Below are 27,535 nucleotides of genomic sequence, written 5' to 3' on the forward strand. Positions count from 1 at the left end.
CTCTGGTCCATCCTCCATGCCTCTATTCATCCTCCATCCTTCATCCTCTACCCATCTGATGAAAATTTCTGAAAATCAGTATGCCCCAGATGTTCTGCTAATGTGGTAGTGACTACAGATGTCCTCTGGCCCTGATGACTTTTATGTGGTGAGAATTCAGCATTTTATGGCTAGTTGTAAATTGAGAGGCACCCACAGGAAAACAAGAGGGGCATATAATGAGAGTCAATGGGAAGAGACTCATTTAGAAGAGGGTGGGAGAGCATTGGAGCTCAGCTCTAAAGGCTGGGCAGGAGCTCTGGGAGTTGGGAGGGAAAATAAGATCATTTCCAGAGAAGGGAAGATATACCCCCAGGTCCCAAGGTCAAAAAATATCTCCTGTGAGAGGAACTGAGAGGAGTATAGGGGTGTGGGCAGAGGGTGGGGGGTGGGGGGTGGGGGCAGCACAGGCTGTAAGGAGAGCAGAATCAAACCAAGGAGGAAGCTGGGAGGCACAGCTCATAACATAACAGGCCTTGTCAGCCATGTAAAAAGCTTGGATTTTATCCCAAAATTTAAAAGTCAGCAAACATTCATTCATGTGTAGAGGACATGCTGACAACAGGAATAAAAACCATAAACAAATACAGGATTGGACAACAGAGAAAGGTCTTCCTTCTTTTCTCTTTTCTTTTCTTTTCTTTTCTTCTCTTCTCTTCTCTTCTCTTCTCTTCTCTTCTCTTCTCTTTTCTTTTTTCTCTTCTCTTCTCTCTCTCTCTCCTTCCTTCCTTCCTTCCTTCCTTCCTTCCTTCCTTCCTTCCTTCTCTCTCTCTCTCTCTCTCTCTCTCTCTCTCTCTCTCTCTCTCTCTCTCTCTTTCTTTCTTTCTTTCTTTCTTGTCAGTGTATCACCGTCTACACGATGGCTACAGACAGGAAACTCAACCTGTAGTCACAGATAGAGTGGTGAAGGGCTGCTCAGTTTCTGGTTGTGCCCACCGAGACCTCCCTGCTGGCTCTAGGTTTACAGCTGAGATGATACAGCTGAGCATCTCAGCTTCTGGTGTCACTTCCATTTTGATGGGGAGATGGCTTAGCACTCGCGTGCATGGACAAATGTGCTTATGGGCAGTGAGCAAGGACAGATGCGCAGCAGCCTAAAATTCTTAGCCATGGTGCGGCACATGCTGAGTGTCTCTTTGGCACCACTGGAGGGATGAAAACAGAGTTTTCAAGAGATGGGAGTTCTTTGCATCTTTGCTTGGCTTCCTCTTCTCTGACTGCATAGCCTTCCGTCCTAGTCCACCCATCTTCCGTCCTAGTCCATCTCATGCCTGGGTCCTCATGCCATCTTGTCTATCTTGCTTCTCCACCTGGTTTTTGGAAATTAAAGGGAGCAGAGGTCACAAGATAGTCTTCAGACACTCTATGACTGTGGAGGTGAGAGAGATGCTAGAAAGGATGACAGCGGGACACCAATGATCTGACAGCTGATGTGGTAACTAAGGAAAAGCCAATTAACAGGCATAAAGACAGGTAAACTGACTTTTATCCACAGGATGTGCCAGATGGGACGACATCCAACTTTATGCCTGGCCTGTATTCTTGCTGGCTGATCTGTCCTGGCCATTTGCAGAGAGGGCTCTTCACAGACCATGGTAGAGATCATTAGGATGATAGCATTTGAATCTTACTTTGCTATACATTTTCTTTGTTTTTTTTTTTGGGGGGGGGTGCTCCTTCATGTATGTTCATTAAACTTGCCATGCTACTCAGTTTTCTTATCTGTAAAGTGGAGACAATGACTTGTATGTTGCCCAAGAGAGACATCACTAAAACCTTGGCTCCCTGTGTCTCAGCAAAGCACGTGATTTTAATGCAGAGGGAAAACAAGTGAGTCTTGGGACCACACTGATGTGCCCTTGTGGGGGGTGGGGAGATGAGGAGAGACAAGGAGGAAGAAAGAAGTAAGACAAAAGAAATCTCAGTGAACCCCTTAGACTGTGACAGTGGGGCCAAAGCATGCTTTTATGAGAACCACATTTGAGCCCAGGAATAAAAAATAAGAGCAACATACTTTAACGATTATTTATGATTTTAAACACATGAAAGGCACAACGTGTACCCAGGGAGGCGCATCGTGTACCCAGGGAGGCATAATGGGGAACAGCTGGATAACATGTGTCTTGCTATTTCTGAGGATGTTCATAATTCTCTGATGTCCAAGAATAACAGTAATAATGATGCTGCTAACGATTATTATCAATAATAGAGAGCATTGAGTGTCTTTCTGGGAAGGTGAAATGAGAACCTAAGCTGGTGGGCTTAGTCCCCTTTTAAGGGGACATTCAAGCTGGCTTCCTCCCCTGGGACAGACGATGGGACTTTGCTGAGGGTGGAAGGCCATTGGACTAAGGGAAGAGTCCTAGACAGGGCATCCAGGAGACCTTCCTGTCCATCTGTGCCTCGGTGTTCTCATCTGTGAGGTCCTGCTCCTCTCTGGTAGGGCTTGTGGTGTCTTCACAGGTTCCGCTGAGAAGCAGCTCATGGTGCAGGTGCTGAGCGCACTGCTGAGCATACTGCAAGGGACAGGGTCATTATTAGAGTTCTTGTCACCCCTGCATATGCCCAGCACTTGAATCCATCAACTACCAAGCTGTGGGTCTCCAGGAGATGCCTAGAAATGCTTGTGCCATGAACGAATGCTTCTTTTCCTTAAATGTTTCAAGTCATGGTTATGCTAGACTTGGGAAATACCTTCAAAGCTATTTAGCCTACTTCCCTCTTTTATGACTTGTTAAGTGGGTCTGGAGGGACTCTCAGTCTAAGCCTAATTATCCACCACCACTGAGTAAACCAATGGTCGCCCAATGCCCCAAGAATTATAGGGTTTTTCCATCTGGCCTGGGAAATAGGTGCCATTCCCACTCCTTCCAGATGGTTCTTTCTCTTATATGGAGTCATTTTTCACACCTACACAGTAAATGCTCAAGGGTTCAGTAGACCTCTGTGCTCCTTTGAGCGGAGTCCCCTCTTAGTGGATGAATTCTTGTTTTGAATTCCTCAGGCTTATATCTCTGCTCCTGTACCTCAGGGAATCTGAAGGGATCCACTTGTTTTGTTTCCCTGAGTTCTCAAGGCAGGGGCCTGAAGCTACCCCAGGACTCACCTTGTCTGTTTTCTCCTGCTGCTGTCTGATGATCACTGTCTGGGAAGCCATCATATCCTGCATTTTGTCTGGGAACAAACATGTTTTCCCCATGTTTATGTTTTTTCAGGACTGGTGTCTGTTATTCTTTCATGGTGGGAAATGAAAGCGTTTCAGTGAGTGGGGTGTGTGTGTGTGTGTGTGTGTGTGTGTGTACTTAATATGTGTATATATACACATATACATATATATCTGAAGATTGGATGGAATATACTATAAACTATTCATAGAGTGTCCCTCAGGAAAAAAAAGGTAAGACTGGGTCAAAAATGAAAAAACAAAACAAAACAAAACAAAACCCCAACTTTACCATTTAGTTACTGTTTTCCTGATTTTGTTTTTGTTTTTAGTAGCAGATATGTATTAATTTATTTTAACTGAAAAGAAATAAAAACTGTTCAGAAGATATAAAGTTATTGGCTGGAAGGATCCCCAGCCCCTGTCCCCGCCACCACTTCCTATCATTTTTATGACAAAATGAGAAAGAAGGTGGCTCTTTGGTTGAAGCCAGCTGAAGCGCATCTCACGCACACCAGTGACAAGCTTTTCAGATTCCCCAGCTGAAAGTGCTGCCACCTTTCCTGGAGCCTCAAAGACCCCTGCACACCCTTGGCTGCCATTATCTCAGCGCACCCTCGTGCATATTCTCTGAGCTTGAAAATAGCATGGTGGAGAAGAGGGCAGACTTTTCCGTCATAATGCCTTGCATGCTGGCTGCTGTTCTACTCATCACGGCAGCGTGAAAAAGTTAAGCCAATTTCAGTAACTCAATAGTAACTTAATAGTAGGCTTAACACAATTTATTTAGTAGCTTAAATTTACTTAGTACTTTTATTACTAATTGCTAAATAAAATTTATGTAGTACCTTAATAAAAACTAAAGCTGTAATGTAGGCACATGTGTCAGAATTGAGCAGACAAGAGTGACTCTGTGGTCAGAAGCTTGAGCAGAGGTGAGGTCAGGACCATTTGACTCCACATGGTGGCATGCTAGCGGCTGTGGTCTCTTGGTGGCTTGGGGTTCAAGGTGGGGGTTGTTTCCATGTCTGCTGTTTGCAGGGAAGTTTGAAGGGAGTCTAGCTAGGTGCTTTCCCCTGTCTGGGGACTCTCAGGACATTTTAGAACATGAAAAGCTTCGAGTGGAAGCCACTGATCTTATAGGATGGGCTGACTGGTCCCTTCTATCATATTTTACTCATCAAGTGGCCACACAGCCCAGCCAGGTTTAGGGAAGGATTGGGGAGGAATGTTTTATCTGGGAAGGGGAATGACCTGTGGAGAGCCAGTATCTATCATCACAGCGTTTCGGAATCATGGCACCTGTGCTTCAATTACTGCATTTACAAACCTGAAGGTCTAAAGGTTATAATGGGCACTGGGGAGATGGCTTAGAGGATAAGGGCTCTGGCGGCTCTTCCAGGGGACCCAGGTTCAATCCCTAGTGCCACCCTCACAACCTTCAGCTACAGATCTGATGCCTTCTTTTGGCTTCCGTGGGCATCAGGCACTCATATGGTGCACAGACATATAGGCAGGCAAAAACACCCATAAAATAAAAACAAATAAACATTGAAATACAAGTAAAAGCTGTAATATAGGCATAAGTGGTCTCTGCAACGTAAGCAAACAATCATATGAGCCGAAACTAATGATCATTATTATTAGGTCAGTTACCATTGAATGTTTACTATGAGGGGAAGGGACTGGAAAGAGAGCTCAGTTGGAAAAGTGTTTGCCACGGAAGCACAAGGACCTGAGTCCAATCCCCAGCATCCATGTCAAAAGCTTGATGTGGTAACACTCACTTGACGACATCTCAGTGCAGAGGAGGCAGAGCTGGGAGGATCCCCATTATACCTAACTGGGCAGTGTGGGAATCAGAGCTAGGTGGTGTCAAGCACCTGGTATTTTCTCTCTTACAATTCTATATGCGTTTATCGAGTGGAGGTATGGCGATTGTCTCATGGTACGCCTGTGGTTTCTGTAAGACGGTAGGACGGTCAGAAAGTTTGGAATCTGCGTGTTTCTTTGAATTGGACACCCGCATCCACAGCATGTGTGACTGAGAGGAACTTCTAAAGAGCGATGAAGAAAAAGAAAGAAACCTGCCTCTTATTCTTGCTGCCTGTCCCTTTGCTCAGGGTATTTCCTCCGGGACCTCTGTCCCTTGTGGGGACCTCTGCCCCTTGCTCATTTTCAGGTGTTGCGTGTGGCATCCTGTGCTTTATTTTTATTTTTTCATAGATGTACGAGATCAAAGCAGGAGGCAGCATCGCAAAGAAGTTCAGCGCCATTCTGCAGACGCTCAGTTCACCCCTGCAGCCCAGAGTTCCTGAACACAGCAACAACAGGATGAAAAACCTCTCCTACCCATTCTCCAGGGAAAAAATGTACCTGTGAGTATATGGGAGTCACTTGGGAAGGCGCGTGAGAGGGGCAGACCTCCAGTGTCATTCCATGCCTGAACCCCGAGGCTTGGGACATGGTGACCCCGGGATCTGGAATCCAGGTGGAGAGAGCAGCTCTCCAGGGGAAACAGTTCCTACATCCCTGTCTGCCCTTCATCTATGAAGTTATTCCGAACAGCCCTGGACATTCAGGCAGGAACTCCTGCCTGCTTCTTGGCCACTCTATAGGCTGGATGGAGAGCTAGGGGACAGCCAGGATTGAAGTGTAAAACTCGACGAGAAGGAAAGTGCTTACCTTCCATGGGGAAGTCCCTCTGCCAAGTTCATCGGATTAGGTTTTGGTAGTATGTGATACAACAGTGAGAAGGTGGAGGAAAATTCTGGATTTCTACATACCCATTGCCTACTTGTGCTCTCTTGGATTCTGTGGAAATGTTCTCCCTACTCACAAAGAGTGAATAAAAATCTCTTTATGGGTATGGTCATTTGGGAAATCTATAGAAGAAATGAGCATGGTAGGGAAGTGGGGAATGAAAGATGCAGCATCAAGCACACACAGGGGCTCTGGCCAAAACCCGTCTGGGGTGATGGGGATCGGATGAATAAGGCAAAGAGGGGGCACAGAGGCCAAGAAGACACAAAGATCATCAGTTTTAGAAGCAGTGTTTCTGTGCTCATTGGAGAAGGTCTCACATTCATATTGTCATGATTGACAACAATTCTATGCATTTTCATATGCTGTTTCGCAACAAGTCCCCATCTCCCACCGTTACCTTATAAGTATCCTTCTGCTCCAAGGAGAAAATCAAATTCCAAGGCCAACCCAGGCTCACACAGACATAGGTGACACAGCAAGAGCCAGCATGACACCCCTTCTTCATGCACGTGTATAATGTAGTGTGAACCTACATACTGCTCTCTACCCCATCTCATCTTCCTCCCATTCCTACTGAGCCCTTTCTTCTCCCCAGCAAGTTTATTTCATACTTCTAGATCTTTTCTTTTTCCCTTTCCTTCCTTCCTTCCTCCCTCTCTCCCTCCCTCCCTCCCTCCTTTCCTTCCTTCCTTCCTTCCTTCCTTCCTTCCTTCCTTCCTTCCTTCCTTCCTTCCTTCCTTCCTCCCTCCCTCCCTCCCTCCCTCCCTCCCTCTCTCTCTCTCTCTCTCTCTCTCTCTCTCTCTCTCTCTCTCTCTCTTTTGTGACCCAGTGAGTTGACTCAACTCTGGGTCAAGGGTTATATAACAGCATAGGCAACTAACCAGCAGTTACACCACTGAAGAAAATGACCCCCCCCCTTTTCAGTAGTTACTAATGCTAAAGGCTCCTCAGGAAGAGCAAGGCTTCCAAAGCCCCTCCCCTATCTACGATGGACTGCTATAGGGCCCAGTCGTGTGTAGGTAACTGCAGCTGCTGTGATTTCATGAGTGCAGTCAACAACTGTAATGTCCATAAGACAATTTCTCCTACCCCTCCTCTAGTCTAGTTCTAACAGTGTTTCCTCTTCCTCCTTGTCCTCTTCTGCTTCTGCTTCTTCCTCTTCATCTTTCCCTTCCCCCCTTCTCCTTCTTCCTCTGAGCCTTGGAGTGGGTGATATAGATGTTCTGTAAGGGGTGAGCATTTAAGAGCCACTTACTCTTTTTGTTTTTTTCAAGACAGGGTTTCTCTACATAGACCTGGCTGTCTTGGAAGTCACTCCATAGACCAGGCTTGCCTTGAACTCAGAAATCCACTTGCCTCCCAAGTGCTAGGATTAAAGGCATGCGCCACCACTGCCCAGCTGAGCCACTTATTCTCAACACTTTTTATCACTTAAGAGTCTCTACATTGACTTCCACTTACTGCATAAAGAAGCTTCTCTCACCAAAACCGAGTGCCCTGAATCTTGTGTATGAACAAATATTTAGAAGCCAGTTTGTCAATATGTCCACTTAGCAAAGAAATAGTAGTAGGTTACCCCTACTACTAGGGCTATGACCTATGCTAGGGCCTATGACATTTCTATCTGTGAGCTTTTGTCTAGGTTTGCAATACCAGGGAAATCTAATGAGAAAGTGATTGGTTACCTATGTGACAGTCATGCTATTTCACATCTTGCTTGGTAGACCAGTGTATCACACATGGTCCACAGTTGGTGAACGTGCGGATACGTTTGTATCTGTTTTCTTCCATGCTTCCTTTCCCTCGGCGTTCATTCATGGGAATGCTGGCCTCTGATCAGCTATCTCCCACACATTCCCCATTGTCTCACTTTTGCTATCCTTTAAGGCCAGTGAATAGACTGTTTCTATCTTAGAAAATTCTGTTCTTCCCAATCAGAAGTCTGATCTCTGTCATCGTCCTCACAAAACCAGTCTACACAGAGCCATGCTTCACTTGGCATCAGTCACTGTGACACACGCCGCTGGTGATTCCCAGGAGAGTAAGGAGAAGGTCCAGTAATCTTGGTCCTTAACAGGGATCCTGGCATAGGGAGCACTTCATAGGTGCTGTGGGACTTTGTGTTTTAGTTTTAAGACAGGTTCTTGTTGTGTAACCCAGGCTGCCCTCAAACTCTAGCTCCCACTGTCTTTCAAGTGCTTTGCTGTTGTTTGTTGTTCAGTATATGAATACTCACAGGCCTTTCATAATTGAGTGTGTTATCTACTGATGGAATGACAATGAGAATACAAAATGGAATTTTGAAAGACAAATAGTTATGATTCCAATACCCCCCAAGCTAGCCCTCCCCTACCATTTTCACTGTCTTTTTCCAGGCATAGGTATATTTCCCATCTGCTTTAATTTGGAAAACTTACCATGGCATAGTATTTTCTATCACAAACTTTCTATTTACAAACTTTTCATAGTTACAATTTTCAATGCCTTCATGACAATCTTTCATATCAACTTTGAAGTTGACTAACTTTGTACTGGATCTCTTTATGATAGTTGCCTTCTCCTCATTTATTTTCATTAATTAACAATTTCTACAGAGAGTTTTTCAGGATTCCTGGCTCAACACAAGCGTTCATGCTGTGTGTCTTGAGTGTGTGAGAACTTTCATGTTTTGCCATGTTGCTTCCCAAAGGGTTTGCCCTGGGCTGTGGGGACAGTGGTGTCAGGGTAGGGTGGTGAAATAGGTTGGATTCACCATTTGCTCTCTTGGATCCTCTAGGTACAACATCCAGGAAAAGGACACCTTCTTTGACAATGCTACCCGGAGCCGCATTGTAAGTAATGGGTGTACTGGCTTAGTAAAGGGTGTTGGGAGTGGTCAGGTATATGTTTGGCAGGGCATTTCCTTTCCCTTCCTGCTAGCTCTCATTATTATTTGCTTGGTGTTGCCTAGAAACTGTAAGGCATCCAAGAGCCTCACCATCCCAGTGGTACAAGAAAGAACAAACAAGTTCCTTGCTTGCTAAGGCTTGAGGGGCAGTAGCTGCTTATGAACTCTCGAAGCAGATCTGTCTTAGAATCACAGAATCAGGGGATGTTAGAGATCGTAGGACTTGATATCAGTTAAGGCAACTCCTTGGTTTACAGATTAAAAAAAAAAAAAAACCAACAAACCCAAAACCCAAGGCTATAAGAAGCATTGCATTAGGAAAAAATCATATAGATTGTTAGTGTCTGAACAAGGCTGGAAGTAGTCCTGGCTGCTGGGATAGTGCGCCTTTCTATGAGCATTTTCTCCTTCAACCCCATGGCAATGACTCATGTGAATTTATTTCACAGGAAATGCTAATTAGCCAGCTTGCCCAATAATAAAACAGAGAGCCAACATTCCTGACTGTAACGTGCCTGTCCTTCCTTCCATCCTTCCTTCCTTCTTTCCTTCCTCCCTCCCTCCCTCCCTCCCTCCCTCCCTCCCTCCCTCCCTTCTCTCCTCTTTCCTTTCTTTTATACTAAAAGTTTGGTATAAAACTTTATTGGAGTTTGACTCTAATACAAATCTGTGTCTATCCTCTGTTCTTGCGAGCCCATCTCCAGACACATGCTATCTTTCCTTACTGATCAGTTTATTCCCTACTACTCTAGACAACACACAGTCTGTTGGCAGAGGAAGGCCAGAGGGACCAGAGCTCACTAGAGCTTATCCCCACGAGGGAAACATAGAAGTACCATTCCTTAGGAAGGAGCTTACATGTCCGGTGCTGAATAAATATGGGAGAGGGACTTAGAAAGACTTCCCATCAACCCGGTGATGCAGAAGGTGAGAAGGAACAGTAACTGAGCTTTTCCAACACACATAGACACGTGGCCTTCACTGTTGCTCTCAAGATAAAAAACCAAAACCAAGACCAAACAAACACTGTCAACAACATCATCATCATCATCATCATCATCATCATCATCATCTCTGGCCCCCTCATGCCATGTTTTAGGAAGGATTTATTTTAAAATGGGCATATGATTTCTTTTCCCTTCCTATGGAAAAGGGTGTAAACTTCCTGTTTTCTTTGATGCTATTGTAAGTCAATTCATTCCCAACATGACTTGGCTCCCACATCGAGGGCGGAGTGGGGGGGGGCTTACAGGGTGTGGAGATTAACTGATCATTGCAAAGTGCTTGTAAAAAAAAATACAAGGCCATATAAATGCTGTTCCTAATTATTATTGTAATTGAATTACTGCTGTATTAGAAGCAGAATTAAACACTCTTGAGCCCCATTCTGCTGCAAACTATTTATTTGCCACTCCCTCTAGGTCTGTGGCTGAATATAGGCGTGTGAATAGCAGCGATGAAGCACGTCCCTCGCTCATCTCTCCTTCTGGAAGCTTTTCTTCCCTAGTCTCTGCCCTTTCCTTGCTCTACCCCCAAATATGAGAAGGCAAAAGGGATCCTTGGGCTTCATCCTGACCACCTGGTGTCATTTGTGCCTGGTGTCTCACTGGCACAAATTCGTGACTGTTTTCTGTTCTTCCTTCTTTGTTGGCTCAGTCATTTGCTCAATTCTTTTGGATAGGATATCTTAGCTTGGCCTGGCTGAAGCTTGGGACCCATGAGGAAGTCATTAGATGGCCATCACTGAGACACATATGCCTCAGTCTCTCTGAAAGGAGTACCCCTCCATGTGAGAGATAATCTTCGAAGTAATCATGATGGTGCAAGTGTTGTCTAGATCTCTTAGGTTTGTGAGACATGAGCTGCAACAGAGCAGGTGACCCACATGCTACCTGCTTCTGCCGTGGAAGAGAGAGGTTGTGATCAGGCAGGGTGAGAACTCAGGAACAATTTGGGCAAACGAGAGTGCTAGGATAGGCTGTGCTTGTCCGCACTAAGCACCGCCATGCCCGTTGCCTTCCAGAACATTCCTAGGCCTCTGACTGGGTGCTATTAGCAGAGGGACAGATCTGAGGTGGGTTCAGGCCCCTCACCATCTGACTGCACACCCTGGTGATTTCCCAGCATTCCTTCATGCTCTCCGAGTTAGATGTGCCTCAGACTGGAGGAGGAGGCACCTTCTCTGAAGGAAGAGAAGGGAACCACACCTTCCCTGAGGCTCTCACACATGGGAGGGAGGCAGACCCAGACACTTCCTCCATGGCCCTCAAGAGGGTTGTGTATCACGCAGGCCGCCTCTGTTTTCCTTCCCTTCTGCCACTGCAGCCAATTTATAGCCTTTTATTGATTCATTTCTCAGGGTGGGGTAGAATGAGGGGTGTGTGTGTGTGTTTAAATTCTTTGCTTCCTCAAAACACTCAAGCTTGAATGGGTTTGACAAGGAGGCCATCAGCTCCGCACATGCTTGGCGTCCCCTGCCTCCCGATGAGGCCTGTGCCTCTGTCCCAGACAGTCTGCCTCACAGGGTGGTGACGCACATGGTCCCGGCATTCATCACTCTGCCGTCCTTCCCTTTTAGGTACACGAGATTCTGAAGCGGACGGCCTGTTCTCGAGCCAACAACACGATGGGTAAGGAGCCCTCCCACATGGTGATCCATGAGGTGGTGAGGGGCTGGGGGCGGCCCTGTCAACACCTTCCTTGGTGGGCAACAGGGAGAGAAGTAGACCCTTGTCCCACAAGCAAGAGCGGCTTCAGCTTAGGCTAAGCAGCCATTCTGGGCTCTAGAGTAGAGGCGCCCACTATACCTCTTGTCTAGGATGCTGCCAAGCTGTTGAAACTGCCCCCAGACCTCCAGCTCATCATGGTTGAAGGTGGTCCTCCTCTTTCCAGTTCTACCTACATCTTTCACTCTATCCATACCATTCAGCTGCAACTCTCTTGGCCTAGTTTGCCTTTGGCTGCTGTGACAAATACCATGACCAGAAGCAACTTGGGTAGGAAGAAGGAATCTGGGGCAGGAACCTTAGGGCAGGAACTGAAGCAGAGTCGGTGAAAGAACCTTGCTCACGGGTTTGCTCCACGTGACTTATTCGGCTCCTTTCCTTATATACCTAGGTTTGCCTGCCCAGGGATGACGATGGGCACAGAGTCAGTCCTCCTATGTCAATTAGCTATTAAGTAAAATGCCTCACGGATGTGCCCACAGGTCAATGTGATGGAGGTAGCTCCTGAATTGGGGTTCCCTCTTCCCAGGTGACTCTAGCCTGTGCCGAGTCAACAAAACTAATGAGCATACAGTAGCTTTAAGTAACCTCAGCCAATTTTCATTTACTGTTTTCAGGAAGAAAAGTATCTTAGCTGTCTTAAAGGGTGTTTAACTTACTCTATGCATGAAGAAACGTCTTTCTCCCCAAGAGAGGGTGAATGACTAATGTAAAACTGGACTCTGCTTCAGTTCCTGTCTTGAGGTTCCTGTCTTGATCTCCTGCCCCAGTTTCCGTCCTCCTGCCCAGACTGCTTTTGATCATACAGCAACTTTCTCTTAAAGCCAACATTCTCTTCACTGTGACTGGTGGAATCCATTTACCTTGTGGAATATTTTCCAGATATGACTATTTCTGTTCCATTGGAGCAAAAGCCCCAATATTTCAGAACATATACACCAAGGCAGGCAGTCTGCTGCTCAGAGATGCACAAAGTGGCAGAGGTAGACACATGAGCGGTGACTGCCTCAATTTTATTATTGCTCATTCCCAGATCAACTCTGGTCCACTGATTCTCCCATAATGCTCTTTGGAGCTTCCACTAACCCCAGTCTCTTTCTTGCTTAGTCTTTATACTCATGGCTTTGACTCACAGGCAGTGATCCTTGGAGATGTGCTTAAACCATTATTTATGCCCCCGAGCCCCTATTCCCCTATGCCCTTTTGCACCTGTGTCTCTATAGACCTGTACACCTATGCCCTATGTGGCTATGCCCCTATGCCACTATGCAGCTATGCCCCCATGCCCCTGTGCAGCTATGCACATATGCTCCTGTGCAGATATGCACCTATGCCCTTATTATTCTCTGCCCCTATGCCCCTGTGCCTCTATGCAGCTATGCACCTATGTTCCTATGCCCCATGCAGGTATGAACCTATGCACCTAGCTTTCTGCTTTGCATATTCTACTCAGTTGACTTTATCTAATGAATTAATTTTTAAAATGCCAAGCCTATTAGTTCCATAGCAATGGCTGGTGAGTTTTTGACTGTGTTCACAGACAGAGACTTAACCTTTCTACAATCCACTTTCCTTTGTGTGGAATGGAGATGGTAAATGTATCTTTCAGAGTTTTTGTAAAGATTAAACAGGCAACAGTGAGTTTGCTTTGTAAACTGGAAAGTCCTTAAAAGCTAGGGCTCTGGGAAAGGATAATCCCCAGGATTATTGGAAGGTCACAGGAAGCTGGCTGCTTGAACAAATTCTGTTTTCTTTCCCCCTTTTAGTATTTAGTGTGTGTGTTGTCTCAAAGTCAAACATCTTTAGGATTTTGTTGTTGCCCAGTAGTGTTCAAAATCTGACTTTCTTCTTCGACATTTAAAAGCATATATTTTGAGCACCTGCTGTGTGTCAGATGACACATCAGAAGCTGAGGAATGCCAAGATGAACTGACCTACTGTCAGCCATTGAGGGGGCCTGTAGTGTAGTCATCCAGCCAGATGTGTAACTAGATAATTATGAGACAATGCAGTATAGGTGCTGGGTATAATCACATACACAATGGAAGAGGAGCATGAAGTGGGAAGCAATTACCTTCCAGATCTGCTTCTCAGTATCAACAGGAATTATCCAGCATCAGGCTCATGGCTCCTGGAGACAGTGGAATGCTGGGAGTTATCATCAGCTACAGATGGCACAAGGAGCATAGGAGACTTGCCCATGGCCACATGCTGAGTTGAAGTTGTTACAAGTGGACCTAGAACTTGGCTGTCCTTGCTCTGATGCTGTCCCTACTACCTTTGAAGAGCTCTGGACCAGGGACAGAGTCAGGAGGAGGAGTCTGAAGAGCCAGTTAATTGCATAGGAGCTGCTGCTGACACCTTCCCTTTGTAAAAAGGGATGGTCGAACTCTGCTTCTCACCAGACTTGCAAGTGATTTGACTTCTGCCTGGCATAAACGAAGCAACTGGAGCTCTTTGAACAACTTGTAAATTGCCCTTGGCAGATCAAAAACAACTAAGAACATGGTAGGATCTGAAACAGTGAGGGCTGTAGCAACACTGTGAAGCGCTGAGATGATGCAGACCTTTGAGCCAGGGGATGTATTTAGATTTCCTTGCCTACCTCTCCAGTTTTGTTAGAGGTGAAACACACATGGGTGTAAGTGACAGACATCTCTTCAGAGCACCTGCTGTCTCATCAACGGGAGGGGAAAAGAATAGGATTGTGTTTGGCACTGTGGGCAACCCCTGCCCAGACCCAGGTCCTTGGGTTTGGGTCTGGCCTTCCGGACAGTCATTACACTCATAATCCACAGAAAACACCTTAGTCTCTTACTCACTGAACTTAACTGGAGCCTTAGAAAGCGGACATGACGATGCGGAGAACTGCAATTCAGCAGCTCCCCCAGCCCACCCCCGCCACCGCTCGGTCATCACTTTTTCTTTGTAGACAATACATTTTTATTGATGCCGGCTTTTGTAAAGCATCAGCCTATACATAAGCCGCCTGTACAGATTTATTTATACTCCTGTCTTGTTCCACAAACATTTCTGAAGTGGCTTACAAGGAAAACAATAAAACAAGCCTAATATAAATAATAAATTGAAAAAATAAGAACCAGGAGAACACACAAATTAAAATTGAATGTCAAAACTAGGAGGAAAAGATAGACTATACATACTCAAACCATAAGGCTCTAGGGTTTCTGCAGTTGTATCGGAAACTTAATCCTGAGCAAAGGGAAAGGGGATTATGCTCAGTCTTGTGGCTGTCCCTGCCTGTGGCCACATCCTTTGGGTAGAAATCTTTCCCAAACCAATCACAGAAATCTTGCTTTCCTTGCTTCTTTACTAACCGTGGTTGGTCCTGCTAGATTTCTACGATCGGATGAATGAATGGAGAGTGTTCAGGTCATGTGGCCATATATGCTCTCCAGGGATTCTCTGGATGAATGCATGGGCAAGCTTTTCTAGATAACCACTGAGGAAGGAAGCGTGTGTGTGTGTGTGTGTGTGTGTGTGTGTGTATGTGTGTGTGTGTGTGTGTGTGAGAGAGAGAGAGAGAGAGAGAGAGAGAGAGAGAGAGGAAATATGTGTGTGAGAGAGAATGTGTGTGAAAGAGAATGTGTGTATGTGTGTGTGTATGTATGTGTGAGAGAAAGAGAGAGAATGTGTGTGTGTGAGAGAGAGAATATGTGTGTGAGAGAGAGAATGTGTGTTAGAGAGAATATGTGTGTGAGAGAGAGAGAGAAAGAGAGAGAGAATGTGTGTGTGAGAGAATGTGTTAGAGAGAATGTGTGTGTGTGTGTGTGTGTGTGTGTGTGTGAGAGAGAGAGAGAGAGAGAGAGAGAGAGAGAGAGAGAGAGAGAGACCTTGTGGATTGTCATTGAGCTCATTTGCCTTCATTTCTTGAATTCCTGACCTGGTGACCTCCTTCCTCAGGCTTTGCTGTTTCTCTTCTCCTGTGCCATTTGGGAGACAGACAAACGAGTGCCTTGAAATTCTGGTAAAGAGAGATTGAAGGAGGGGTTGCTGCCAGGATCCTGCTGTGGATAATGCGCATATTATCAGGGGGAGTAGATTTTTATGAGCTCTGCATTGGCTGTTTATAGATTGTTTTCCTTGCTTCTGGGTGTTCTGTGGTAGGAACTAAGCAGGTAGGGAATCTCTGAGCAAATAAGACATTTACTGCAGCCAAAATTCATGTGTATATTTGGACATTTTTCAAAGCATTTTTTGAATCTTTAGTTCTTTTGGTCCATTAGAAGCACTGCTATAAGGAGCAAGTCTAGCCAGTGTCACCAAATTTCACAGATAATTACTGACTGGTGCACAGTGGGGAACTTAGGGCCAGACTTAGAGGTTCTTCTCTAGTCTTCAGTAAGTCAACCAATTGTCAGTGGAAGTTATCAGGAAGGGTTGCCTAGAGGTTTTTTGGAAGATTCACCCTTTCATTCATTCAAACTCTCTTTGAGCACCTACTATGTATTGTCCAAATTCTAGAGTTGGTTAATATAGTGGTGAATTAAACAGAAACAAACCTCTCTTTTGGGGAGTTGACATTCTAGTGATGGGAGATGGAAAATAAGCCAATGCATAAACTGGACAATACGTCATGTGGCCACATGCATTTAAAGGAAAACTAACCAAAGGAAGGCACTGAAGATGGGGGTGCTTTACATGAGATACACAGAGAGGGACTTCCAGAGGTGAGGACAATGAGTTAGGGTGGGGCTGCCCTGGAAAAGTCCCTGATTTCAGAGAGTCAGTTGGCATCCTGGCAGCAGAAGTGATGCATTCAGGATAATCCAGGGTAGGCATTTAACCACCATTCACAGAAACCCAGGGTGGATATTGAGACGTGCCAGGAAGGGTGCAGCAGAGCTGCACTGACACTCATAGTAGCAGAGCTATCTACCTTTTTAGACCCATAAGGAGATAGAAGCCCTATGGGTCATGGAAGGAGGGTAGAGGACTCTCCTTGTGCAGGTGACTGGCCAGGAGGCCAGGAGCATAAGTCCTTCTCTCCATCTCTCTGAGGGATGGGATGCAGGAGGAAACCACAGACTATGCCAGTCTAATCCCATCAGAGTGGGGAGGGCAGAGGTATATTGAGAAGGGGAGCTAGACGGTAGGCACACACCTGCCTGGTATGGATGGAATAGTGGGCACCTCCCAGCTCTGGGATGAACAAGCTGAGAAACTTGGACCCAGTTACGTCCCTTCCCTAGCCTGTTTTTGCCCCATCGGAAAAATGAAAATTTTGTCCTGTTGCTGAACCCTTCCAGCTGTGACACCTACTAGAACCTGTGGTTCAAAGGAGAGGTGTGGTCTCCTTTACATACAAGGTAATGAGGCCCAAAGAGGAACTCGAAGTTCTTTTAAGCACGCAAAGGGTTCAGGGCTACAGTTGGGACCTGCAGACCTCAGAGAGGGTGGGAGTGGACAGGAGACAGGAAATGCCAACTGGGAGGTATGAAGGTAGTTGGAAGAGGTTTGTCCTCCTGGATTAGCCTTTTGCAACTCAACCTCAGGATATGTTGGCCAGGAACAGCTGCACTTACATGGCATTAGAGCCACCCACGTTCCTGGTTTCAATCCGCTACCAAATCTGATGCACTCAAATCTGTAGGGACAAGGTCTTAGGATGCACAGTGTCCATAATCTACCCAGGTGATTCCCAGGATCCTTAAAGTCAGCTGATGAGAAAGAGATGGAGAAAGGTGTAGTACAGTGGGCTGTTCCAGGCTTCTTGACCTAATGACATCTAAGAATGTGGAGAGCATTGCAGGTTTGCCTCTTGGTTTCCAGAAGTACTCAAGGATAGCCAAACCTACCTATAAAGAGTTGTCTTCTTGTTATTTTCCAAGCTGTATCATACGAACATACAAAAACGAATCCCACAATGTTCAAGCTACCATCGCCAGTTCCCTCTGGCTCCTTTTGATTCTCTCTTTGGAGGGAGTTGATATTAGTATAAAAGGGCAAAACAAGCTCATCTGACCTTAAGAAAATGAGACCTTGGTGTTTACAGAGGCCAGATGAGAGCATCAGACCTCCTTTTGCTGGCATCACAGGCAGTTATAAGTCATCAATGTGGGTCCTAAAACTGATCTTGGGCTCTGTATAAGAACAGTATGACTGGGCCTAGCAAACATAGAAGTGGATGCTCACAATCGGCTATTGGATGGATCACATGGCCCCCAATGAAGGAGCTAGAGAAATTACCCAAGGAGCTAAAGGGAACTGCAACCCTATAGGTGGAACAACAATATGAACTAACCAGCACCCCGGAGCTCTTGACTCTAGCTGCATATGTATCAAAAGATGGCCTAGGCGGCCATCACTGGAAAGAGAGGCCCATTGGACATGCAAACTTTATATGCCCCAGTACAGGGGAACGCCAGGGCCAAAAAAGGGGAGTGGGTGGGTAGGGGAGTGGGGGTGGGTGGCTATGGGGGACTTTTGGTATAGCATTAGAAATGTAAATGAGCTAAATACCTAATAAAAAATGGAAGAAAAAAAAAAAAAGAACAGTATGAGCTCTAAGTCATCAAGCCTTTTCTCCAGACCCTGCCCACTAACTTCCCAGAGTTCTCCCATAAGCCCCGGAGGAGGGAGTATCTCAGCTTCTCTTTAGCATCCACCCCTTCAAGCTAGAGATTACGGCTAATGCACACACTCTTCAGAGATGAACAATATTTACAAGTACGGTTCCGCCTAGTGGGAGAAGCATATGAGCGATCACACACTTGGTCGAGCTCCACTGTACCTCCTTAATCATTGTCACGTTTCCCAGGGTCAGCTGCCAGGGCCCTGGATGTGTGCTCCATCAAGCAGCCACTTTAAAGAGTGCTTATCCGTGGAGGGAAACCCTAGCCTTCTTGACCATATCACAGGACAAACACCTTTCTTTCTCCTTCATATGGAAGTTATTATTACCTTTCCATGGATAGAAAATTACAGATTAATAGGGGTACATTTTCATGGCCATTTGGTGTCAGAGCATTGAAACAAATGTATGCTTTGGGCATCTCCCCTCCCACTCAGGAGACGATGTCTTAATTATTTTGACCGGAGCCAGACCATGGTGTGTGTTGTAAACATCTGGTTTATCGTTCATCCAGCCGAACTGGTTTCTATTTTGTTAGAAGAAAAGGCTCGGGATTAAAGACGTTTAAGTAATTAAGCACACGTCAAGACAATTTGGTGATGGGTAAATATAGTCTCTGTTAAATGTGCCGTCTGGGGCCTCTGGTTTAGATTTATGTCCGGCTGGAGCGCAGGGATGAAAGCAGAAGGCTGGGCTGAGCAGGCCCTGTTGTGGAGCGAATCAAAACCAAATGGGCTTTCAGGAGGAGGGCACCATCTCTCTAAGTACCTGTCCCAAAGGATGAAAGTTTCCTTTGAGCTTGGCCTGCGGGGAGCAGAGCTGTGCTCCCTGCCACCCAGCAGCGCTTGTAGCTTTAATGACAGTCTCTGGGTGGCGGATATAAAGTCCTGCACTTCGTTCTCGCCTCATGTCTGCAGAGCCAAAGGCAAGGCGCAGGGGTTTGGATGTGCGCATGCTCTGTTACCCATGACAAGAGCCTGAGTCCACTCCGGTTGTGGTCTTTAGCTCGGATGCCTCTGGATGTAGAGGGGCAGTGATGCTGGGTCAGTCTCCCAGGCTGTTTAAAGTGTGGTCTGTGCTGAGTACCGAGGAAGCCGAGCGTTTTCCTTTGGGGATTAGAGTTCTAAGCAACAGGTGTGCAGTTGCCGGTGGTGTGAAAGAGAGATAGGGCTGATGTCTGTAGGGACCAGCTTCTGCGGGACCCCAGAGTCCATGCTTTGTTTGAGTCAAGGTTTTGCTTTACTTTGGCGACTGGAGAGAAATGAAGGAAAATATTCTTTGAGCTTTCTGCCCCTCCATAGCCTTTATTCTGGGAGTAAGAAGACAAAAGTTTAGTCTCTCTCTCTCTCTCTCTCTCCCTCTCTCTCTCTCCCTCTCTCTCTCTCCCTCTCTCTCTCTCCCTCTCTCCCTCCCTTCCTCTCTCCCTCTCTCTCTCTCCCTCTCTCCCTCTCTCCCTCTCTCCCTCTCTCCCTCTCTCCCTCTCTCCCTCTCTCCCTCTCTCCCTCTCTCCCTCTCTCCCTCTCTCCCTCTCCTGCCCCTGCTGTGCCTAATACAGTGCGGGAAGAGTATCTATGTGGTCGTGAGGAAGAAAGCCTTGTCACTGTGGCCACATGAATGGCACATGATGGAACCAATTAGACCAGGTTTTTTTTTTTTTGTTGTTGTTGTTGTTGTTGAAAAGGAAGGGAAAAAAATCCAAAAATTTCAAAGCAGGGATTCCTTTTCTTTTTGAAAAACGTTTGATTATTTTCTTTTCTTTTCAAACTGATTTCCATGCTTGTTTGGGGTAGAGTCTTGGTTTCTGAAGTCTGGGGGTAGAACCAGAGGCCCGTGCAGGACCCATTTGGGAGGGTAGCTGGCTGTAGTGGCATGGCTGCTATTCAGCTCCTCTCCCTCCCCTCCCCCAGCAGCTACACTGATTGGGATCACTATGTGCTACCATCTAGGTGGGAGGTGCACAGCAAGAGGCGACAGAAACATTCAATGACATCATTTGGGAGCCTTGAGTATCTGAGTTGGGATAACTCAGATTTCCTAACCTGGAGTCTTTGCTCCAAGGCAAAAGACCATTTGCCTGGACTTCCTGTCTTAGAAGGCAGACTAATCAACCAGAGTCTCAAGTTTCCTCATCAGGGTAGCTTGCCAAACAAGGCAGTGAGGAGGGTGTGCGTGTGCGTGCGTGTGCATGTGTGTGTGTGTGTGTGTGTGTGTGTGTGTGTGTGTGTTGGAGGACAGGGGCACTTGATCAGCTAGAAGAGATACTGAGCAAGTAGAGCCAAGGGCTGATGGCTTCTCAAATGTCACCCCTTTGGGTGTCAGGACAGTGAACCAAGTACTGAGAGGCACAGCAGAAACAGACAATCCCCCCTGACTCATGTCCATTGCAGGCTTTGGAGGACACGAAACAACAAACAGCTTGTGTCCTGGAGGGGATGAGCTGCCTGTTGCAGGTGGAGCTGTGTGTAGGTTTGAGATGAAAATAGGTGTACAGCTTATAACCCAGTGAACTGAGATCTTTTGAGGACATTCCAGTTGAACTCGGATCATTAGTCTGATGCTTCAGCCAAGAGAGGTGAAACACCTGTTTGTTGTTTTTGTTCCCCATGAAGTGTTGGGACTGTCTTTGGTGGTATTACAGCTGCCATGGCAACAGTGGGGTGTGAGTGAGGTAATTCATAGAATGTGGTCACGTTGGGGGCCCTACCAGCCTGTGATGCTTCAGCTTCTATCCGTGTCGACAGTGCTTTCATAGCTTGAAAATACCCGCTCGCCCCTGCTTGGTTCTCCTCCCTTTGGTTACTATGGGGTGGCTTCGTATTGCTGTGGTTAGGGCTCTTGAACTGATTAATGATGCTCTGACTGAAACTGTAGTCTTCTGAAAACTGAGGAAAATATAGAGCAAGAGAGGTCATAAGCATATATCCTGTTGGCTGAGGGGATGGCATTGTGATATGCCACAAAACACCTTCATGTACCCGTGAGACAGAGTAAATGGCAAATGTTGCCAGTGGAGCTATGAGGTGCTCTCGACCTCACCACCCATGAACATTCCCCAGCGTGGGAGCTATGGAAGAGCCAGAGGTCTCCCAAGGTTCCCCAGACCTTATTTTGAGCAGTGCTGTGCTGGAATCTCAGACCCTGGGGCTGTTGTAGCTAGGAAGGCAGGGCAATCTCCAGAATGAAGCAGTCCTGTGAAGAAACAGGGAGGTAAGATAGGATATCGGCACCTACATTAACTTATCATGGCCAAAGTCATCCATGACTTCCATAGAACTCATCTACACTGATGTGGAACATAGGGGACCCCAAGCGATGCACATGTGGCTGTGCAGTGTAGAGGGTTTACTGGGCTAGAATCAGTTGGCCAGGATAGGCGCAGTGTGAAGGTTCTCACAGCATACCGAACGTAAAAACATCGCTGGTGTTTGAGAAATGGACACTATTTCCCTTCTACTCAGGACTGAAGCTTGAGGAAGAGCCCATAGAGTGGAGGGACAGAGCAGAGAATGCAGTGGTTCACAGCCCGGAGGCACACAAGGGTTTAACATTTATCAAACTTCGGGTTGAGAGGGCCCTGCTTCACAGTTAACTATTCTTTACTTTGCAGGTATTAACTCTCTAATAGCAAACAATATCTACGAGGCTGCCTACCCGCTTCATGATGTAAGTACTCCTCATTTCCCCTCCCCATGCCTCGATTTTCCTTTTCTCCCTCCACCCCCTCTCTCCCCCTTTCTTTCCTCCTTTCTTCCCTCCCTTCCTTCTTTCTCTTCTTGATGCGTGTTCTCATTCTGTGACTGAGGATTGCCTCAAACTCATGACCTCTTACCTCGGCTTCTGGGAGCCAAGGTTACAGAGTGTGCCATGACTGCCTGCTTCATCAGTGTGTTCTCTCTAATCTTCCAAGAGTTGGAGCCATGGGCCTTGGGGTGGGTGAACATTTGGCAAAAGAAGGCAGGAATGAACCCCGAGATTAAAACACCTTTTTCAACCTTGCAACTTCGAATTGCTGAGGATAACAACTGGTTTGTTTTTTTTGCCAAAGGTCTCAAACTGTCTTTCCAGTCAGTTTTACAGATCACAAGAAACACATATTGCTTTTTGTCTGAGCTTTCCTTGTCTTTGTTTTTGGCAAAACTGTCGAAATGCAGATGTTGCGTTCAGTTGATTGAAAGTGCCCCTGGCTGGGTTGTCAATGAAGGCAGGTGGATAGCCATAGGAGAATCCCCAGCAACATGGGTACAACCCGGAAGTACTCCTTGGCTGGGAATAATTCCCAAGATGCAACACACTAATATTTCAAGACAACTTGCTTGCTTAAACTAAATACGTCTTGGCTTCACCACCATCCAAGTCCGGCATGCAGTGTAGCTGCAGGAGTCTGACCAACAGGAATTTCTTAGCTGGGAGGCTTCGCACTTCTGACATGTTTGCTGTGGAGCATGTAAAGCTAAGTCCTGACAGCTGTGGACACAGGGGGTCATGGCATGGGGTGAATTTTATGTCATGTGCTAACCCATTTACAGGCACAGACCCTGCCATTGCACAGGCTGTGATAGTAACCTGGGCTCATCTGGAAAACACAGGAGGGGGCCATTTTGTGTGAAAAGCTATCCTAATTAAACACTACTAGGTGATGACTAAGAAATCCAACACTGGCTCCTGACTGTGCCATGTTTTTGATTTTCCTTAAATAGAAATGAAAGAGATGGCATTAGAAAAGAAAGAAGAAAAATGAAAGAAAGAAAATCCTTTCTCATTTGGTATCTGTTCTTGATGATCGAATTGGCTTTCTCTGGTGTCTCCTTTTCCCTACAGGGTGAATATGACAGTCCAGGGGATGACATGAATGACAGAAAGGTGAGCCTCTATTGTCCCCTGCTAAGGACCTTGGGTGTGTAAAAGCATGGCTGGGTGTTGAACTGGCCAAAGGTGTCATAAGTGTCCCATTTACATATCTAATCTTAACAGTTTTCCCATCACAAACCTCACCCTTCAAAGACAGAAGAGTACCAACTGAGCGACACTAAGTGTCCACCTTCCCTAATGTATGGGTGTGAACACCCAGACAGACTGAACATGTTATCAGAGGTAACACTGCCCCATGAATAGGCGCTTAGAATCCCTTTGCCAAGCTAGAGAAGGTACCCAAGGAGCTGAAGGGGTCTGCACCCTTATAGGTGGAACAACAATATGAACTAACCAGTACCCCCAGAGCTCGTAGCTCTAGCTGCATTGGGAAGAGAGGCCCCTTGGTATTGCAAACTTTATATGCCCCAATACAGGGGAATGCCAGGGCCAAGAAGGGGGAGTGGGTGGGTAGGGGAGCAGGGCAGAGGGAGGGTATAGGGAACTTTTAGGATAGGATTTGAAATGTATATAAAGAAAATATCTAATAAAAATAAATTAATTAAAAAAGAAATTTAAAATTTCAATTGCAGTTAAGTTTGTAATATGACGCATGCTATTTTTTGTCTAAATGTCTTGAAATAAGCCTCATGTATTAAAGATCTTTAGAGCTGAAAAAAAAAAAAGAATCCCTTTGCCTATGAAGTGTCCCTGACCCCTCCCCCCTCTAAAAATAAAAAGTGCATTACTATCCATCCTGGATTCCTCAGGGTCATCTTTGTAACAGTTTCCTGTCTTATAGGCAAGTAGAATAAAGCCACTCCCAAATGACAAAGGCAAGTGCTGAGGGAGACGAAAGCTTGATCAGGATGCCTGTTGCAGGAAGCTGGGAACTAGGTTACAGCTGGGGGAAGGATGCTGCTCCCTTTAGAGGGACCCCTCCAGGGGTGGCCACAGCTCCTGACCGTATAATACTCAGCCAAGCCTTCTGTGAAGAGCTGTTTGTTTTGTTAGCTGGTACCCTGGGACTACGGGGCCATGACATAGATGAAGTAAAGGATGGCTCCAGCCTCTTTGGTCTGCTGGTCTGTGGCTCCTGCCACCCTATTGCTCAGCCTCGGCAGCTCTAGTATAGAAAGTTGGGTGGGAGGGAGAAGGAGGGACTAGGGATCGAAGCTCCAGAGATTCCTTCCCTCCAATTCTGTTATCTGGAAAACCACTCATGCCCCAAGTTGCCTTTTGAGCTGCCTTCTTTTTATCCTGCCTATTAGTCCCTGTTATGAAGTGTTAAGTATTAAAAACATAAAAGGTCTTTTCCAGAAATACGGCTGTGATTGCTTACACATGTCCCCGCTCTGCCTGCCTGGGGAATCTGCTGTAGAATTGCAATGTCTCAACCTCATCTGTTTCCTATCTGATGCTAATAGCTTCGGTGTTTAATTTCCTGAAAAGTCCCGCATCACATTTAAAGGAAAAGGAGGAAGCGTTTCTCCCCCATCCTCACCTCTCTCAACTGACTGTTTTCTGTCCTCCTACATTCTGACTTCATGTCTCTTCCCTTTAAATGGCCACCACTACCCATTGCCTGCCCAAGAAACTGCCTGCTGGGTGGCGAGGACCTCAGCCCATCTGGGAGCACCACAGAGCCAAGGGATAGAAAGTTAACTCAGGCGAATCCAGGCTGCCCTCTGCTTTCCGCACTAGTAGAGAGAAGCAAATTGCAGGCCATCCCAAATATATGTGCATTTGTTTCTGGAGTACTATTGTGTTGCTACCACAATGTTATTACTATAAATATATTAGCCTGTGCTCAGGCTTCTGTAAGGATGCTAGCACCTCCTCCTGCTGGCAGTAGAGGCCTGCTGAGTAGAGTTGGATCTTGCTAGGGAGCTCTCAGAGCTGATGGCGTGCTGCTGCACACAGGTGAACCGGTGTTTCTGAAGACAACAGGTCCCCTTGTGTGGCTTTCACCCAGGCTTGCTGCCCAGGCCTGGCACCTTTACCTTTCTCTCCCTGGGCCATGGGCAGAAAAGAGAGGTTTGCCATGCTGTGGGTAGGAGAAGCCCTGGTAGAGAATAAACACTTCTTCTTCTGTTCACCCAAGATAGAAAATGAATACCTAGCTAGGACAGGAGAGATGCTAAATGTCTGTAGATGATTGTGGTGTCATGATTAAAATGATGATAGCCATCCCACTGCTAGAGAGGAGGTCTTTAGTCGCATGAGTACAGGTTCCGTTAAGAGGGTCTCGCACTCCATGGCTGTGACTGATACGCCGGGGGGGGGGGGGGTTTGCCTACAGTACAGCCCAGGGAAAGGCTGAACTTGACTCTCTATCCACTTTTGCTTTAGAGATTTTTATATTAGTTGGGATATATAGGTACACAAGATAGGTCTATGAATCAACATTGGTTCATAGCAAAACAAATTTATTTATAACCAGTTCTTTGATATACACATACTTTTATATTATCACAATTCAAGGAACACTTGAAAGCTTATATTCCAATTGCCTCGCTAACGTATTTGAAAGCATTTCTAACTAACAAGATTACTTTTGTCAGAAGTAATACGAGAGAACAATGACACTTTAAGTACTTTAACACTTGGCATTCGAAATTTAGAAAACTATTTGTCTGTTCAGAATAAATCACCTGGGAGTACCTAAGATTTTTCTCAGGCAACGGTGGCTGGAGGCTGGGATGGAAGGAGCTCTGTGCACTATTTATTAAAGACAAAAGCACATCTGTATGCTAACGAGATGCATGTTTCTATTTATTTTTGCCCCCAGAAGTTAAGTGTTGGATGTATACTGATACTGAGGACATAGGCCAACCTTCGCATCTCCCAGGGTTGATTGATATATTGATTTTATAATTGCCAGTGTCAAGAGAACCATTATGCATAAATATGTAGTGTAAAATGGCAGATGTCGATTTGGGACTATCTTTAAACTGATTGGAAATTCTATCCTAATCCCAAACCAAATTTCCAATTTCATGATTTTTTTTAAATGAAATTCAGCAACTCAAATTGCAATTTAAAAACCCAAACAATCTAGCAAAAACACATCCTAAAGATAGACTAATCTGATAATTAGACACCCAGGAATGATGGCAAGGAAATACTAAGTCTTTGTTTTCCATAATGAATGTGTTATATTTCTAAAGTGGCAGAGAACTTTTCGTGCAGCAAAGCACTGCAGTTTATAACACACGGTAGTCCCCAACCAAGCTGAAGGGTTTAGGCAATATTTGTTGGTGGGGTACAGTACAAAGACATGTGATGGCACAAAGCTCATGGGTGATTAGGATCACCCACGCAACACAAGTGCACGCCTCCAGAAATGCCTCAAATTCATTACACATTTGAGTTCTGTTGTGAGACTTTTGCCCTTTGCCACATTTTTTTTCATGACCCCACATTTAGTTAAGCCATTCCACATGGGGTCACGACCCACTGTTTAAGAAGCTGTGTCCTTGCAAAGAACCTTGGGTACTGGAGGATATAGTGTTTTGGGGTGGGATGGCTTCTCTGGGGGCCTTTGAGGATGGCTTGAAACTGTATCCCAAGATGGCCACCCTGCCCTAAATACATCCTTCACACTTTCCTTGTAATTCATGCCTGTTTCTATGATCTCCCTGGGGGCCAAGCTCTTGTCAGGGCAATTGCAGGGGACCCTAGAGGCCCCAGAGAGTATGGAGCTCCTCCCTCTCCAGCTTGCCTGGTGCAGTTTTGCAGATGTGGTGACTCAGCCCCAGGTAGGGGCTGGCAGTCTCTCCCTCCCTTCAAGGAGGGTAATTAAGAGGAGATTTCTTGCCTCTAGAGTACAGGGGTTTCCTGTCTTCCTCGAAGCCAAGGCAGCAGGAACAGGGAGCACACAGATCCCTCTGGCTTCCAGCCACTTGCTCCTCTTCACGTTTGTCAGAGCTTCCTTCTTTCCCAGAGGACCCAGGAAAAGTGGCTGCTACCATCTTTGGAGGGCTGTCTGGCTTCCCTGTGGCCCCTCACCTTTGTAGGGGAGAGAGCCATCAGTACAATACTGGATTGTGATTTTCTTCAGTGTTTTGGGAATCATTTGTTCTGGTTACTCTGCCTTTCAAGTAGATCTCTTCTCTAGTGGGTAGTGGATAGGTCATTCAAGAGAGCCACTTCTGCATTTGAGAGTGTCTTTACAGCAGGGTGGCACTTTCACGTGGGACACCCACTTGAGGATTAACTATCAGGCTATACAACTTACTGTTGCCGTAGGAGAAGAACTATCTGGCCCAGATAGTTACCAGATATTCCTATAGACTGCTGAGCATCTGTGAATGGAAGCTAGCCTTGCCTGCTCTGGCTGCATCCTGTCCCACAATTGCCTCTGAGGTGTCTGGAGTTAGCAACTTTCTGCCCATCTTGGGTGGGTCTAACTACTGTCTGAGAACCCTGCAGCTTCATGGACCATTCTGGAGCATGTCAAAGGGTTGGAACACCTGAGTCGTTTATAATCTTACGAAACAGTTACATCA

General features: G+C 46.1%; 1 protein-coding gene and 2 long non-coding RNA genes across 8 annotated transcripts in view; 1 reads left to right on the plus strand and 2 right to left on the minus strand.

Annotated features, from left to right (window-relative positions):
* The window catches only part of Ano2 (anoctamin 2), a 349,715-nt gene that overhangs the window by 94,394 nt on the left and 227,786 nt on the right, over window positions 1-27,535 (plus strand). For all 6 annotated transcript variants that reach the window (NM_153589.2, NM_001364562.1, XM_006506117.3 and 3 more), the window contains 5 exons: window positions 5,429-5,580; window positions 8,745-8,799; window positions 11,434-11,485; window positions 21,784-21,839; window positions 22,995-23,036. In NM_153589.2, the coding sequence (NP_705817.2) occupies window positions 5,429-5,580; window positions 8,745-8,799; window positions 11,434-11,485; window positions 21,784-21,839; window positions 22,995-23,036 (357 nt within the window). The remainder of the gene's footprint in view (window positions 1-5,428; window positions 5,581-8,744; window positions 8,800-11,433; window positions 11,486-21,783; window positions 21,840-22,994; window positions 23,037-27,535) is intronic.
* On the minus strand, window positions 2,473-6,439 carry Gm38898. Its single transcript, XR_869435.1, has 3 exons — window positions 6,366-6,439; window positions 3,146-3,213; window positions 2,473-2,555 (listed from the first exon to the last, which is right to left on the minus strand). It is a non-coding gene; the product is annotated as a predicted gene, 38898 (long non-coding RNA).
* On the minus strand, window positions 18,778-27,510 carry Gm33202. The gene is made up of 4 exons (XR_378031.1): window positions 27,265-27,510; window positions 21,279-21,365; window positions 20,881-21,058; window positions 18,778-19,485 (listed from the first exon to the last, which is right to left on the minus strand). It is a non-coding gene; the product is annotated as a predicted gene, 33202 (long non-coding RNA).

The sequence above is a fragment of the Mus musculus genome, chromosome 6 (genome assembly GCF_000001635.26).
Source record: "Mus musculus strain C57BL/6J chromosome 6, GRCm38.p6 C57BL/6J".
NCBI lineage: Eukaryota > Metazoa > Chordata > Mammalia > Rodentia > Muridae > Mus > Mus musculus.